Raw genomic sequence first — 13,413 nt, forward strand, 5'->3', positions numbered from 1 at the left:
TCAATAGTCTGACCTGCTCGGTTGCAGGGGGTTGGCCTAACCCGAGGGCGCAGGGAATAAGGCATTACTGTCTCATACGTGATGCGGCTGCACACAGCAGGTGCCTTTTGAGCAGCACCGGGCTCTTTGGTTTTAAAAGTATTTCGACCGTATCGGATAATGCGCCGGCGGTCACGGTCAACCGTTGGGCGATCGGAGTGTGCGGTTTTTGGGGTCGACCTTTTCTAAGCCCTTCCTCGGGGGAAGGCAGCATCGCTGCTTCCATAAATATGGACATGCTGGTCGCCTGGGGGAAACACCTTACTGCCTTCACACTCCTGTCGCAGAGGACAGTACGACTTTACCCCCAGATCGCCGCATACCACGACTGCTCGTATTACGGGGTCTCGCTGCTCTTGGTCTGGCTGCTCCCCTTTGGCCTTCCTGGCATGGTTGAACCTTGTGGAACGAAGTTCCAGCCAGTGTAGCCCGCGGGATCATTGCAGCACTGAAGCCCGACTACCACGTCAAGGTGGCAGCTTTAGGTCGGGCCTCAGCAGCATAGTAGTGTTTTGTTGTGTTGGTTGACAGATTCCCAGTCTATCCGTAACAAGAGTACGTAAGTGGGGAAGGAAGCGCGGGGGTGGGGATACTGCCATCCAAGCCTGCGTCAAGGTGGCAGCTTTAGGTCGGGCCTCAGCAGCATAGTAGTGTTGTGTATTGTTGGTTGACAGATTCCCAGTCTATCCGTAACAAGAGTACGTAAGTGGGGAAGGAAGCGCGGGGGTGGGGATACTGCCAGGTTGTCCAAGCCTGGACAGGAGAAGTGGTGATGCAGAGGTCGGGTTCGAACCACAGACCTTGCGGTCAGTAAATTCGCGCTCTAACCGCTGAGCCATCTCTCCTGTGATTAGGCACGAGTTAGGATGAAATGTCCAAGATCAGCCACAAGGCTGAGCCATTTGATGCTCCGCCTTCTACAGCTGCCAGCTTAGATGGACCGTCACCCTAGATCATTCATTAACAAGGCCTCAATCCAGTGACAAACCGTCTCTATTCCAAGAGCTCGAATGGTTGATGTAGTTGAACGTCCTTTTACTGTTAGTTCAGGGAACAATATTCCCCTTATTTAACCTCACTGACTTTTTCGAAGAAAGTGAACAAGTGTTGTGAAACAAGCCAGGCTTTGGAAAGACGCTGGCTCCAAAGGTTACTTTCCGCCAACATAGCATATGTTAGAATGCGCTTCACAGCCGTACCTCTTAGGCTTACTGGCCCAGAATTTCGTCATTTTCATCCGTCTAATTGTGGATGGGTACGGCAGTCACGGTAATCCAGGTGTGCTGTTATCACTGTCCCACCACAGCATGAGTATGAGAATATCCATGTCCTCGCTCACAGAAGGCTGTTATCAATGGATCTTCACTTGGATCCTATGACCGCACCTTCGAATGCGGGTTTATTGTGAGACGCGAACATATTGGTTACGAGCTATCAAATGCGAAGGCAAAAAACTCATTTGAACAGAGCCTTTAGCGTGCTCCCGAGTGTTCGTAGACGTCGTTTGAATATTTAACATAAACTCAAATTGCCACGGCCTCTAATGATGTATCAGTCTCACTCGTCAGTTTGCCGGAAAAAAGACAAACTTTGAATAAGTTGTACTGAAAGCAAGTATATTGTTCTGTGATATGGAACTCAACCGAATCAGACTATAAAAAGAGTCAAGAGTCCAATAGGATGTCAATGAGTGGTTGAAATGTAGAAACAAGGTTTCAGTATACAGGGCAGATTGTTAGCAACGTGGATTTGTTTGTTTGGAGGCAGTCCTCCTAACACATGGTTCAATCATCTCTATTCAACCTTCGATCAGGACGGCGCTTTAAACTAGTATGACCAGATATTGCTCGCAAATTCCAACAATATTGTACGCCATTACACCAACAGACTAGACCTCACGAAGTTTTCCGAACTGGTGGGACTTATCCTCCAAAGCACCACAGACATCAGTCTTCCCGCTCCCCTATAGTGTACAAATGCGTCGGACGCAGTTGAACTCCACTATACTCTGTCGATCTCATCAGTTGCGATCTCCGAATGTAACACGGAACACCAGGTTTCTGCTTGCTCACTTTTCCTGTTGTGAAGTCATCACCCTGTTTTGGTGGTAGAACCCCAGTACTGCAGTGACCCTTCACGCCACGATGACTGGAATTCAGTTCTCTAAGGTTCATCCATGCCAGGAAACCAATGGAAAACAGTCTCAAGAATTGATGCAAGTCTCTGTACTTCAAGAAGTGGTATTCTACGACATTCTCCAGCTGGTGGTCGGAATCTAGTGCTGCAATGATCCTGTGGAATATCACCATCGGCAGCATAACCTGTGTTCAACACTGATTCGCCGCCGCTGAAATCACTTGAAGCTTCAACAATACCAGGAAGGACAATGGGATGCAGCCCAACGAAGAGCAGTGAGTCACCGTACTGCGATAAATTGTATTACGCGGCAGTCTGAAGGTGAAGTCTCACTGTCTTATGCCATGTAATTGTGAATATAGTAATGCATTTTCTTCAGGCAGACGCCTGGATGTTTCAAAGTGCGAAGTCGTACGTCAGAACACACAGTCTCTGACCGTGTCCATTTCAATTCAAAGAAGCACTGGAGATTATGGGGAATTCCACGTACCCCTCATGCATCACCGAGATCCTGGTTCGAATGACCTCTCATTCACATTGTCCAACAACAGGGGTAAGTTCTCAATCGGCACTGTTCTGATCTATAAGTCACCATTTGCGAAAAGGAGACTGCACCAGGTAACTGGAAAGAATCGGTGATAGCGCCTATTTCCACAAACAAGGCCCGTAATTAGTTCGGCAATAACGGGCAGGTCAACTTGGCTCCAGTCATAACGGGACTCTTGGCGTCAGTTCTTCGTCGCCTTATGGTGGCTCGTGAAGCATTTATTCAAGAGCAGCAAGCAGGATTCCGGCCTGGTAGAAGTTTCACCAAATCCTCATACTTCGTCAGCTGGTAGAACAACGCCATACGTATAAGCGACCAACAATTGTACTATCCTTGGATTTCACGACGCATTTGACTCGATTCAATGGTCTGTTTTACTTGACATGCTTTTCAGCATGGAATATCCATGTAGTATGTGGACACATTAGGTTCGTTGTATTCTCATGCTTCCGGGTTTTACACAAAGTGGTGTCCGTCAAGGGTGCCCACTTCCTCCATTTCTATTTAATTTTATGATGGCCGTAATAGTGAGAATGGTGGAAGTCCTTCAAAATCCTGGTGTTCAAGTGGCTGGTGACGGGAACCTTGTTGGTCTGGAATATGCGGACGAAATCGTTTTTGTTTTCGCAGAGGAGAAGAAAGGGCAGGTGTTTTTGGACGAAGTGGTTAGAGTCATCGCGTCCTTTGGTATGCGCTTTGCACCCACAAAGTTTAAGGTCACGTTTCTGAACATTCACTGACCACGTCACTTACAATTCAAGGAGAGGCACTCGAAGTTGTGGAGCGTTTCAGGTATCTTGGAAGTTATTAGTTCCGATTGTAGTGTGACAGGTGAGGTCATTGCACAACCCTTTAAGGCTCGGGTGGTGTTTGCCAATTTGAGACATCTGTGGGGTCCAAACTGCATATCCTTGAGTCTCAAGGGATGTGTGTATCAGGCTACAGTACGGGTGCTCTGTTGTAGGGATTCGAGACGTGGCCTCCGCGAACAGCGGATATGAAACGTCTCCAGGCCCTCGACAACCGTTGTTTCGGAATCGAAGCTAGTGTCAGCTGGTTCCAACGAGGCCGCAACGAGATAATTAGAAAACGAGTTTCAGGTTCTGCAACGGGGAAGAATGTGTCTAGCAGCAGAAGCTGTGTTGGCTTGGTCATATATTGTGCGAGCCGAACCGTCGTTTGACGTCCACCTCAGAGTGGCGCGAGCAGAAAGGTGGTCAGTCATTGACCCGAAAGTGTGGGGGGTATGAAAGGGATTACAAAAACTCTGGGCGTTTTCCGTGCGATCCGCCTTCCAGGATGAGGAACGCCTGATCTCCCCCTGTGTACGGCTGGTGAAGCTACAAGATATAGCAGCTACTCGATGTATATCACGTCCCTATTTTTCTATTTTCTGTATTTTTTTCTATCCAGATTGCCTGAATGAGTGTCTGGAAGTGTAGGCACCTGGGAAGTATTGGCAAAGACTGACACTAAGTTTCTCCATTCACCATAAGGTTATCACACAAATTATGATTGTACAGAAGGGGAACATTGGCCTTGAACACTAATGCTATGCTTCCGGTGATGACGATTATAGTGACGATGTTGAAGCTACTAGCAGCAAATGGTCATGCTGGTGGCCTCAAATCCCTCAAACGCCGACTGAAAAAAATCGTTCAGCTGCAGCACCCTTTCGGTGCCTAGCTGGCATACCTCCCAAAGGAAGCACGAGGGCTGGGACACTGCTAGGTTGCCCAAGCCTAGACAGGGGAAGTCGAGAGGCAGAGGTCGGGTTCGAACCACGGACCTTCCGGTCAGTAAATTCGCGCTCTAGCCACTTGGTCCATCTCGCCCGACTGATGGAGAGCTGTAGGGTTAACAGAGAGCGGCTATGAATAACAAAAGCCCACAAAATTGAGAAAACATTCGCAACGGGGAACAATCGCACCCTGTTCTAACTAGCCCGATCAGCTCGTCCGGAGAAGGTAGGTATTACCGAAACGATCTCCGGAAAGACTGAGACTCTTATTCATTCCTAGGATAGTCGTCTTAAACTGGGGGTTAAACAGCTGATTCCCCCTTCCGGGAAGACCGTGTTAACCGGAGTGGAACCTTTACGCCAGTCCTTAATCGGCAAGTATTCCAGCCCTTGTGCAACCTTCGGGTAGCACCAAAAGGGTGCTACAGCTGAACCACTTTTATTTTATATTTTATCCGCTTCTAACATCTCGGGGATCGAAAGTCCCGGGGCGATCGGTAATGGACATTGGGTACATTGATAATATTCCTGTCTTTTAGAACTACTTTAAATAGCCTATGTAATTCCGCTACCGATCGATGCGGTAGGTGAGTTCGTCTCCCTGGGAAGCTGTATAATTCCCAGCGGACTGGTAAAAGACTTAATCGTTCCCCGAATTGGGGAAGCCAGGGCAGCGTTTGTCAACTTCCTACATTTGTGACACCGACGTGATATCAGCTTGGTTGTCCGATCCAACCTGCTTTATGGATCAGAGATGTGGTCGCTGCATACGAAAGGTATTCGGAGACTGACCATCCGTAACCTGAAAGCGTTGCGCGTGTCTGGTGTGGAGACCAAATCATTAATATTGGAGTACGCCAGATAGTTTCCAAGAAAATTCACCCCCTAGATAAATCAGCTGGTTGCACTCCATAGGTTACGCTGGTTAAGCCATGTACTTCTTATGCCTCGTATAGTCCTCTTCACTCAGCCTTGTATCAGAAACGACCCAGGGACGGTCCAGAACATGACTTAGCAACGAAGCATGGTAGCCACCATTCAACTCTGTCGTGTTGGTAACTGCCGTCTCCCCCGATGGGAATGGTTGGTCATTTTGACATCTGTAATTTTCGCGCAGCCGATAGTTTTTTTTTGCGTCAAGACTACAGCCTTCACTGCGCAGCTCTCACTTCCTGCCAGCAGATCAATTTAACGTCAGTGGATGGACTGAGCCGTCACCAACGCGTGGCTCTCAGTTTCCTATCCTTATCCTCGGTCAATGAAGGTGTAGCAGCTGGAACCACCACACATCTGTACGCGGCTTGTGAGAAAAAACTGAACTGAACAAAACTGCAGTCTAGAAGTAAAGTCGCGAAGAGGCTGAACATTATTGTTGTCTAACGGTCTGCGTACTTCAGTAACCCATTGTAGGACGCACGTTTATCAGCCACCTACCATCCTACCAGGTTGGCTAATGGATAGAGTTATAACGATCAGTTTCTCCTCGCCTTCCCGGTTTGAGGTTGGTTCATGTCTGGCAATTTCCCCAAACTTTGGGCTACTCGAGCAGTCTCACGCCAATCGCCGCTGCCTTGCAGTCAGGCTTTTGAGCCACACGTCTGTCTGTTTCCGGTTATAGCCCGTTATATCGAACTACGCTGATGGACGCGCGTGCACAACGGGTAATAATGCCACACGGTTTGGGATGAGCCATATGTGCGTCCACCTGAACGCCCTGCACCTGGTGCGAACCCGTGGGAATAAAGCTGAAAAAGTGGACAAGAGGAGCTCGATATAACTCAGTGGTTGAGGCGCGAATTTACTGACGGGAAAATCTGCGGCTCGAATCCACCCTTGACATACCTGTTACCCCTGTCTAGACTGGAGCAACCCAACAGCATCTTAGTCCTCGTGCTTCCTTCGGATGACATGGCACGTGTGTACCAAAAGGGTGTTACGGCTGAACGATCACCAACAGGAGGGGACGGTTTTAAAGTCGGTGGCTTATTTTTTTATTTCAAGTTGGTACAACTGAACAGTTGGGTCTCACAATTGATTCAAAGGGTCATCTAATGGGCCTCACCAGTTAGGAGGGGCATCGTAGACATAAGGGCTAGCTGGTCACCATTCAGCTAGGTCCGTAAAGCAATGGTCACAGAGTTATTTCTAATTCTAATAATAATTATGGTGGAATGATGGTCCAGCCCTAACACCCTTTCGGTGCCTAGCTAACATGCTACCCTAAGGAAGCACACGGTCCGAGATACAGTTAGATTACCCAAAACTAAACAAGAGCAGTCGAGATACAAAGGTTGGGTTCGGTCAGCAAGTTTTCCCTTTAACCGCAGAGCTATTTCGATTTATTTCTGGCACCGTTGTGCTCTGGAATGTCCACTGCATTGAAGCCGTAGCTTGCTGACGGAAGCGAGCAGTCTAGCCCGATGGTATCCACGTCGGATAGACTGAATGACGTATTTCCAATAAACCGAACCCCGAATACATCCACATGGCGTTGTGGAGTTAGCCATGTTTCGGCGTGATTCTGTTCATACGTTGATGGTCAGTACAGGTCACTTCTCGCACCGTTTCAGGTTTTGCTATCCGGTGAACTAAAAGGAACAAGAGGAATCTGGTATACTCATTTTATCCATCGATGTTTCGCCGACGCATCACTGCTTTTGCTGGTGACCAACCGAACCAATGCGATCAGCACAAGCACGACTATGGTCGCTGCCGTTCTAGTTTGTTCAACCTCCATATGCAATAGCTCCGCCGATGCACTTCCGTTTGGCATTCTTCAGCTCTCTGGTTCCCAGCTGGCGGTCACTGAATTGATGAACCTCCGTTTGTATCTCTTCCCCAATATCGTCCTCTTTTGATCTTCTGTTTCCCACTCATGAAATTCATCGTTGTACGGCAGTGAAGCATCGGTGTTGAACACTGATGTCATGCTGTCGATGATGATGAATTCATGTCGACCGAATTATCCAGATATCCAGGCTTTTGTCTCCCAGGGTTCCTCCTTAGCTGATCTTACAGAGGCTACTTCGGAATCCCGTTCCCGTCCATTCGGAAAACATGCCCAAGTCACCGTAGATGGCTGAGTATATCATGGCCTCCACTCCGACAACCACCTCGTCAGAAGGCGTACGTGTCCGGCACTCGTTCAGTACAACGGACACATCGCCTCAATCAGTGTGTTGAGAGCCGTTCAATTATCGGAGGTTACACCGGTTAGCCTTTTAGGTTTTTGCGTTCAATTCGTCCGTCCCACTACTGTCAAAGCTAATGCAACCTCCGAGATACACGTGGCCTTCTACAAGTTGCAGTGTCACTCTTTGAATTCTCAAAGGCATTTTAAAGGACTGTATCATCTACAGCACAACTTTTCATCTTGTGGACATGAATAATACTGGGTCTTTTTGTTTTTACTTAGGTTGTTTGAGCTTATTCGGAAAGAAAAGGGCGTCCTATAGAATTGGGGCCACCCATTTGTGATTCTTGCAATCGAAAACACAGGCATATATGCCTCACGCCTCGCCCCCTATATTGTGGTAGATAATTTCAGCACGGAGAATCCAAATACATTATCAAACGGGGTTCCTATCAGGCAAGTACGTAGGCCGCGTCACATACTGCCGACGAACAATCGCGGTTTCCCTCGACTTCAGAAGAACTCTAGACATATCGACTCGTTTTCATATAGCCGGTCAGAAGGGGTGCCCTTCAAGTTCATAAACATTCTTCACACCGTTGATGCTCTATAATTCTGGTCTCGTTTGGATGCAGGATGAACTGTTTAAAAGTTTCCTCATTACGAGTGAGGTTCATCAGTGTCTTCCACTCTCGCCTCTTTCCGCTCGATTTTGTCGTCGACGTCACTTCAAGAGGCCGTGAATATGGGTATCGAAATGGTCCTGGATTATGCAAACGACATTGTTTTACTAGCTAACGATTCCGTGTCCACACAACCCACACTAAACAGAACATCGGTAGGTTGAAATGCTTCTTACACCAAGGTTTCCCGACCTCTTGTGCTGATTTGAAATGAGTTTGCTGATGGATCAACATAGCTTGAGAGTCACGTAGGCTGCGATTGCACAGTGACAGATAAAGTCAGTGTACGAACTTTCAACGCACCAGCAACTTTTACCAACTTACATAATTTATGGTGTCGGAGAATAATTCTGCAGAATCTGAAAGGTTATATACATATACGTATATAATGTATACATATAAGACTACTTGTGAGTGTGGTTTCTGTGTGGTTGCGGCACTTAACTGCCCCTATCCAAAGAACCTAAATCTCCAAAAATTTGATGGCCGGCGTATCCGTAGCCTAGAAAGACTCAACTAGCTGTATTGTGTACGCAACCAAATGTTGTCTTAGCGTGTACTTGGTCAGAGTTCAGATGCAGCAGACAGAGCTCGTCAAGCGGTTGGGGAACTAGCTGTATTGTGTACGCAACCAAATGTTGTCTTAGCGTGTACTTGGTCAGAGTTCAGTTGCAGCAGACGAAACTCGTCAAGCTAAAGCGGTTGGGGTACGCACACCAAAGAAAGCATAGTTCTCTGTCACAACCTATTGTTTGCTAAGGGTTCACAAGGGAGACTTGAGGCTTTGTGGATGATGTGACGCATCGGGGGGCATCCTCCAAAAACGGATGCATTTCAGGTTAAAATGCGTGAATAGTCTCGGACGCGGAGGGTGGACGGCGGCATATTAGGAGACTTCTGTATTCACTTTGAAAAAAAGTTAACCTAATCAGAGTTAATGGTGTATGGTTGGTCTTGCAATTAACTCGGGGTTGATCTCTCACAACATCCAGAAATAATTTAACTTTGGCAAGGCATGGATGAGCGAATCGTCGCTATCGGTAATGAATTTTTATGTTGACCAGTTGGGGCTTCTACTAACTTGTTTGGGTGTAACCACAACGAACTATCTGGTAGACTTCACCGAGTATTGCAAATCAAGAGCTTAAGAAGGACTTCCAAATCCCTTGCTTCTCAATTTTTATCGCGGAATTATTCAGGTCTACCAGTCTTTGATACACTTCTTGTACGTTGACTTCCAACACTGTCCTGGTAGTCTGTGTTGCAATAACAAATCCTAGGTTCTTTTCTTCTCCAGTGCGACGATCCCAATGCGAACTACTTTGCTAGGCTTTTTCAAGTTCGCAGCAGAACGGAGTACTGTATCTCAGAGGTTGTCCTCTAAAGTACTTTCACCGATAATATTTTGGATCGAACTCGTTTCTGGCGTATCCGTTTCTCACATCTAAGTTTTGAACTGTCTCCGCCCTAATACACACGCCACGCTGCAGCTTTGTACCACAACTTGGCTTTCATCATCTGCTGGTGCTCGAAAGTGCAAATCAGGGGTGATCTTTCATAAAAGCTAAACGTCACGTGATGCTTGACCGTGGTAAGCACACATCATTTATTCAGTAATCGTTTGATTCTAAAATGCCTGGCTCAACCGGTGAGTCCCGAGAAAACAATCATTATTTCATGATCAACGGCACGTCACTTTCCAATACTGACGCTTCGCTACCGTACGGTCATAATTTGTTTGAAAGCCTTTTGTGAAGAAAAGCATAAAGTGGGTGGCGAGGCGAATTGGTGCTAGTCCAACAATCATTGCTAGGTGCCTACATATCCAAGCATTCATTCAAGCAAACTGACTAGATGCTGACAACAAGAACACCATTGACAGCCATATCTTACAGCGTGTACAACCGTGCACACGGGTGATCGCATGAACCTCATCCTGGAAGGTGAGTCACACTGGCAGTACCCAGACTCTTCATGATCGCCTGCGTACCCGCCTACCAGATCAAGGCCCGATCAGCTCCGTGCTTGCACCACTCTGAGTAGGACACGGAGAACAGCACTCTTTTCTGTATTTGTCTAACTACACCCACTATTAAGAGGACATCAACTACGGTCGTATTGCTAACCCTTTAAATCTTCGAAGATATATTGTTTCCTTCGATATTGCTCTAGAGAATACCGCAGGTGTCGCTTACCAGTACAATGGCACTACGAATGCTTATATCGACCGATCTTCATGCGTACTTCAAGGAAACAGTGAATTTTCCCATATATTTGGTACTCTTCAGTTTACCAAAGTAATGACCATCTCCTATTAGGGCTATCCAGCCGACTGGTCCAGGGCATATTTTGTTGCAAGCTGTACAAAATCTCTTGGCTAAACCAAGCAATCAGTTGAAGACGGGAGTACAATTTAATAAATGTACGACACACAGTGATTGTTCAAGATACTGTGTTCAATCATTTCTGTCCGGGAACACGTGGATCACCCCATTCCAAAGGTTAAGCTGCACCCCCAATTACTTTGTAACACAGACGCACTGTATGGTTTCACCGCCCCGGTCTCATATTACCTGAATCACTTGATGGATTTTGAGAGTCCAAAAATAGCAATGTACCGGCTGAAGATGAACTTACTAGCTACTACGTTCTGACAACACCAGTAATGCACTCCATGGTAAAATGAGTATAAAGTGCGTCATCATCACCTCACTCCGGCTGCTGGTTGGGCTTACCACACGCAATGAGGATGTTAGAATAAAATAGCAACAGTAATAGTAATCGTTCAGCCACAACACCTGGTGAATAGCTGCCTTGCCACCCCAAGGAAGCCCAAGGATATAAGTACTACCAGGCTACTCGATCCAGCTCGAGATGGCGAGGTTTGGTTGCAGCTTAGCGTGTATTTCAATGGTCGATGTGCCTTCTATCGCATAATCTTACTACTATTATGCTCTCTTGTTCCGACTTTTGTCGTCTGAACCTCCTCTTGTATTCTTTCACTCAGGCTCCTTCCTTGGATCATCCTAGTTGGGATGCTGACCCCAACACCCCTTCCATGAGACCCGGAGGAATTACTGGTTACATGCATGGAGAATTGGGTAGTGACATGTGTATCTCCTACGTACAGCGATGCAAACCGCCAAAAATCCTGGCCAAGCGGTTTCTTCTGGGGGAAACAATCGGACGCGGCAGTTACGGAAAGGTAAGAGTGGCTGGTGCTGTTTGACGGTCAACAACTGGATGGAGATCATCTCTCCTGATTGCTAGATTTGCGGATAGGGTTCGTGGCCAACGAAAGACACATCGCATCTGAGTGATTACGCGTAATCGGAGGTGCTCGACATTGTAAGTGGGTAGCAGAACGCACACTATTCGGTTCCAGACTTGACGACCAACTGTATTAGTTAATGATGCTCTGGAGATGTCCAACTTGTAAACCATTTTGTAGCTTTGAAAGTGCTTGAGGGTCTGCCTAGGCAATTCGCTTGACTCGCGCTCACTACGCAATTTGTTCAGGTTGGTTGATGAGTCGATTGGCAAAGTTTAGCTACCCCGTCTTCCATTTGTGTTGCTGTTGTGACTTGGTGGACCATCGTGCAACTCTGTATCAATCCCTCGGCTTCCTGCTCCGCCCACTACGGTGTATCAAAAAGACACGGTAGCTCTACACAGCCCTTTGTGGAGACAAAAGGAGAATCATTACATCTGTATTTATAGGATAGAGTGTTCCACAATTTCGTGCTAGAATCGCCGTGAGGGAACGAGAAGCGTCGAGTCAAAGATGCTCGCTCCGGATTGGCTGGCATTCTGGCCAATCAGAGCATGCCTTCGTTTGATCCGTGTCCTGCACATGACACATCCGTCCAAATAATGTGATGTTCGGTTACTAGGGACGGCTGGCCTCCGTACAGTTGCATTCTGTTTTGTATCAAATGTGATATAAACCACTGTGCAATGGTCCGTAGTGACGAAGTACTTTCAGCCAAGCAGTAACGATATTCGAATCGGAAAGGAAAGTCTCTTCGGTGCTCGTGAGTGCTCGTCGTACTCAGAAGACTTTTCAGCGATTTCGAACTGGTTCGTTCCGCCAGTAGGATAGGTAGTCTGCCGGGTCTGTAGTTCCAGTTTTGGCCACGGCCCCCATGCAGATAACGGATAGGGTAACAACAAAACCAAAAAATGCCTAAAAGTTTGCTCGAATGCTAATCGCTGATCATCCATAGGCGGGACAACATTGGTAGATCACGGGAAAAAGGAAATGAATGATCACAAATATGACGGAACTACTTATGAGTAGATCAGACATGGTCATTTCAGGTTATAGTGAATTTCTGGAGCCTTATCATATCTGAGGAACGTTTGATCGTATGAAACATTCGTTGACTGGGAAATTGCTGGACGCTATAACAAACCGTGTTGTCTTGGGATTTCCGCGTCAAGCTCGGCTCGGATCTTATTGAACAAATTGAGTACCGTGTGATGTGTAATATGGAAGGTTTAGAGTTATCCCGGCGAGCATATCACAAAGACGCGCCTGTTTTGAGCAGAAGTGGCTGTCATAAAGCATGCATTTTATCTACATGCTTGTCTTTCTACTCGCCCACTTGCCGTGCTTTAGTTTACTTCGGTTAGTCTGATGCATCATATCAGTGTTAGAGGCTAAACGGACCCAATAAATATTTGCGGCATTTCAGGAGGTTTTCTACTTATATATCGGCCCAGTTTGTGCTTGGCTTTTGCACGGGTTTCCTATACTAATTTCACCACGCTTGGTTATAGTCCAAACCCGTACGTGGCCCCCAAAAATGTGCTGAAAACCTCCGTTATAAATCAGCAACATTCGAAACAACATGACGACCCTACGCGTTTCAGTGTTTCTCGACAGCTGATGTCATGAACTCGATCGGATCTTTCTAGGGAATTTAGTTTTCCAAATACCTTCATCATCTATCGGGGGCTGTTCGTTGGCGGTAGCGCCGTTCTTGGCTGTCTGCGTTGTCACGTGACGAAGTGAAAGTAAAATTCCTCTCTCTCTCTCTCTATTGTAATTCTGGTTCGGTGATTTTGATCAAACTGGAAATCGATACTGTATGACCGTGTGTGCACGTATATATATGTATATATATATATA

General features: G+C 46.8%; 1 protein-coding gene across 1 annotated transcript in view; it reads left to right on the forward strand.

The window, feature by feature from the left end:
• T265_04823 (hypothetical protein) overlaps window positions 1–13,413 on the forward strand; it is a gene marked incomplete at both ends in the record, with an annotated part of 50,689 nt that overhangs the window by 5,146 nt on the left and 32,130 nt on the right. The window contains one exon of the mRNA XM_009169669.1: window positions 11,287–11,484. Within this exon, the coding sequence (XP_009167933.1) occupies window positions 11,287–11,484 (198 nt within the window). The remainder of the gene's footprint in view (window positions 1–11,286; window positions 11,485–13,413) is intronic.

The sequence above is a fragment of the Opisthorchis viverrini genome (genome assembly GCF_000715545.1).
Source record: "Opisthorchis viverrini unplaced genomic scaffold opera_v5_85, whole genome shotgun sequence".
NCBI lineage: Eukaryota > Metazoa > Platyhelminthes > Trematoda > Opisthorchiida > Opisthorchiidae > Opisthorchis > Opisthorchis viverrini.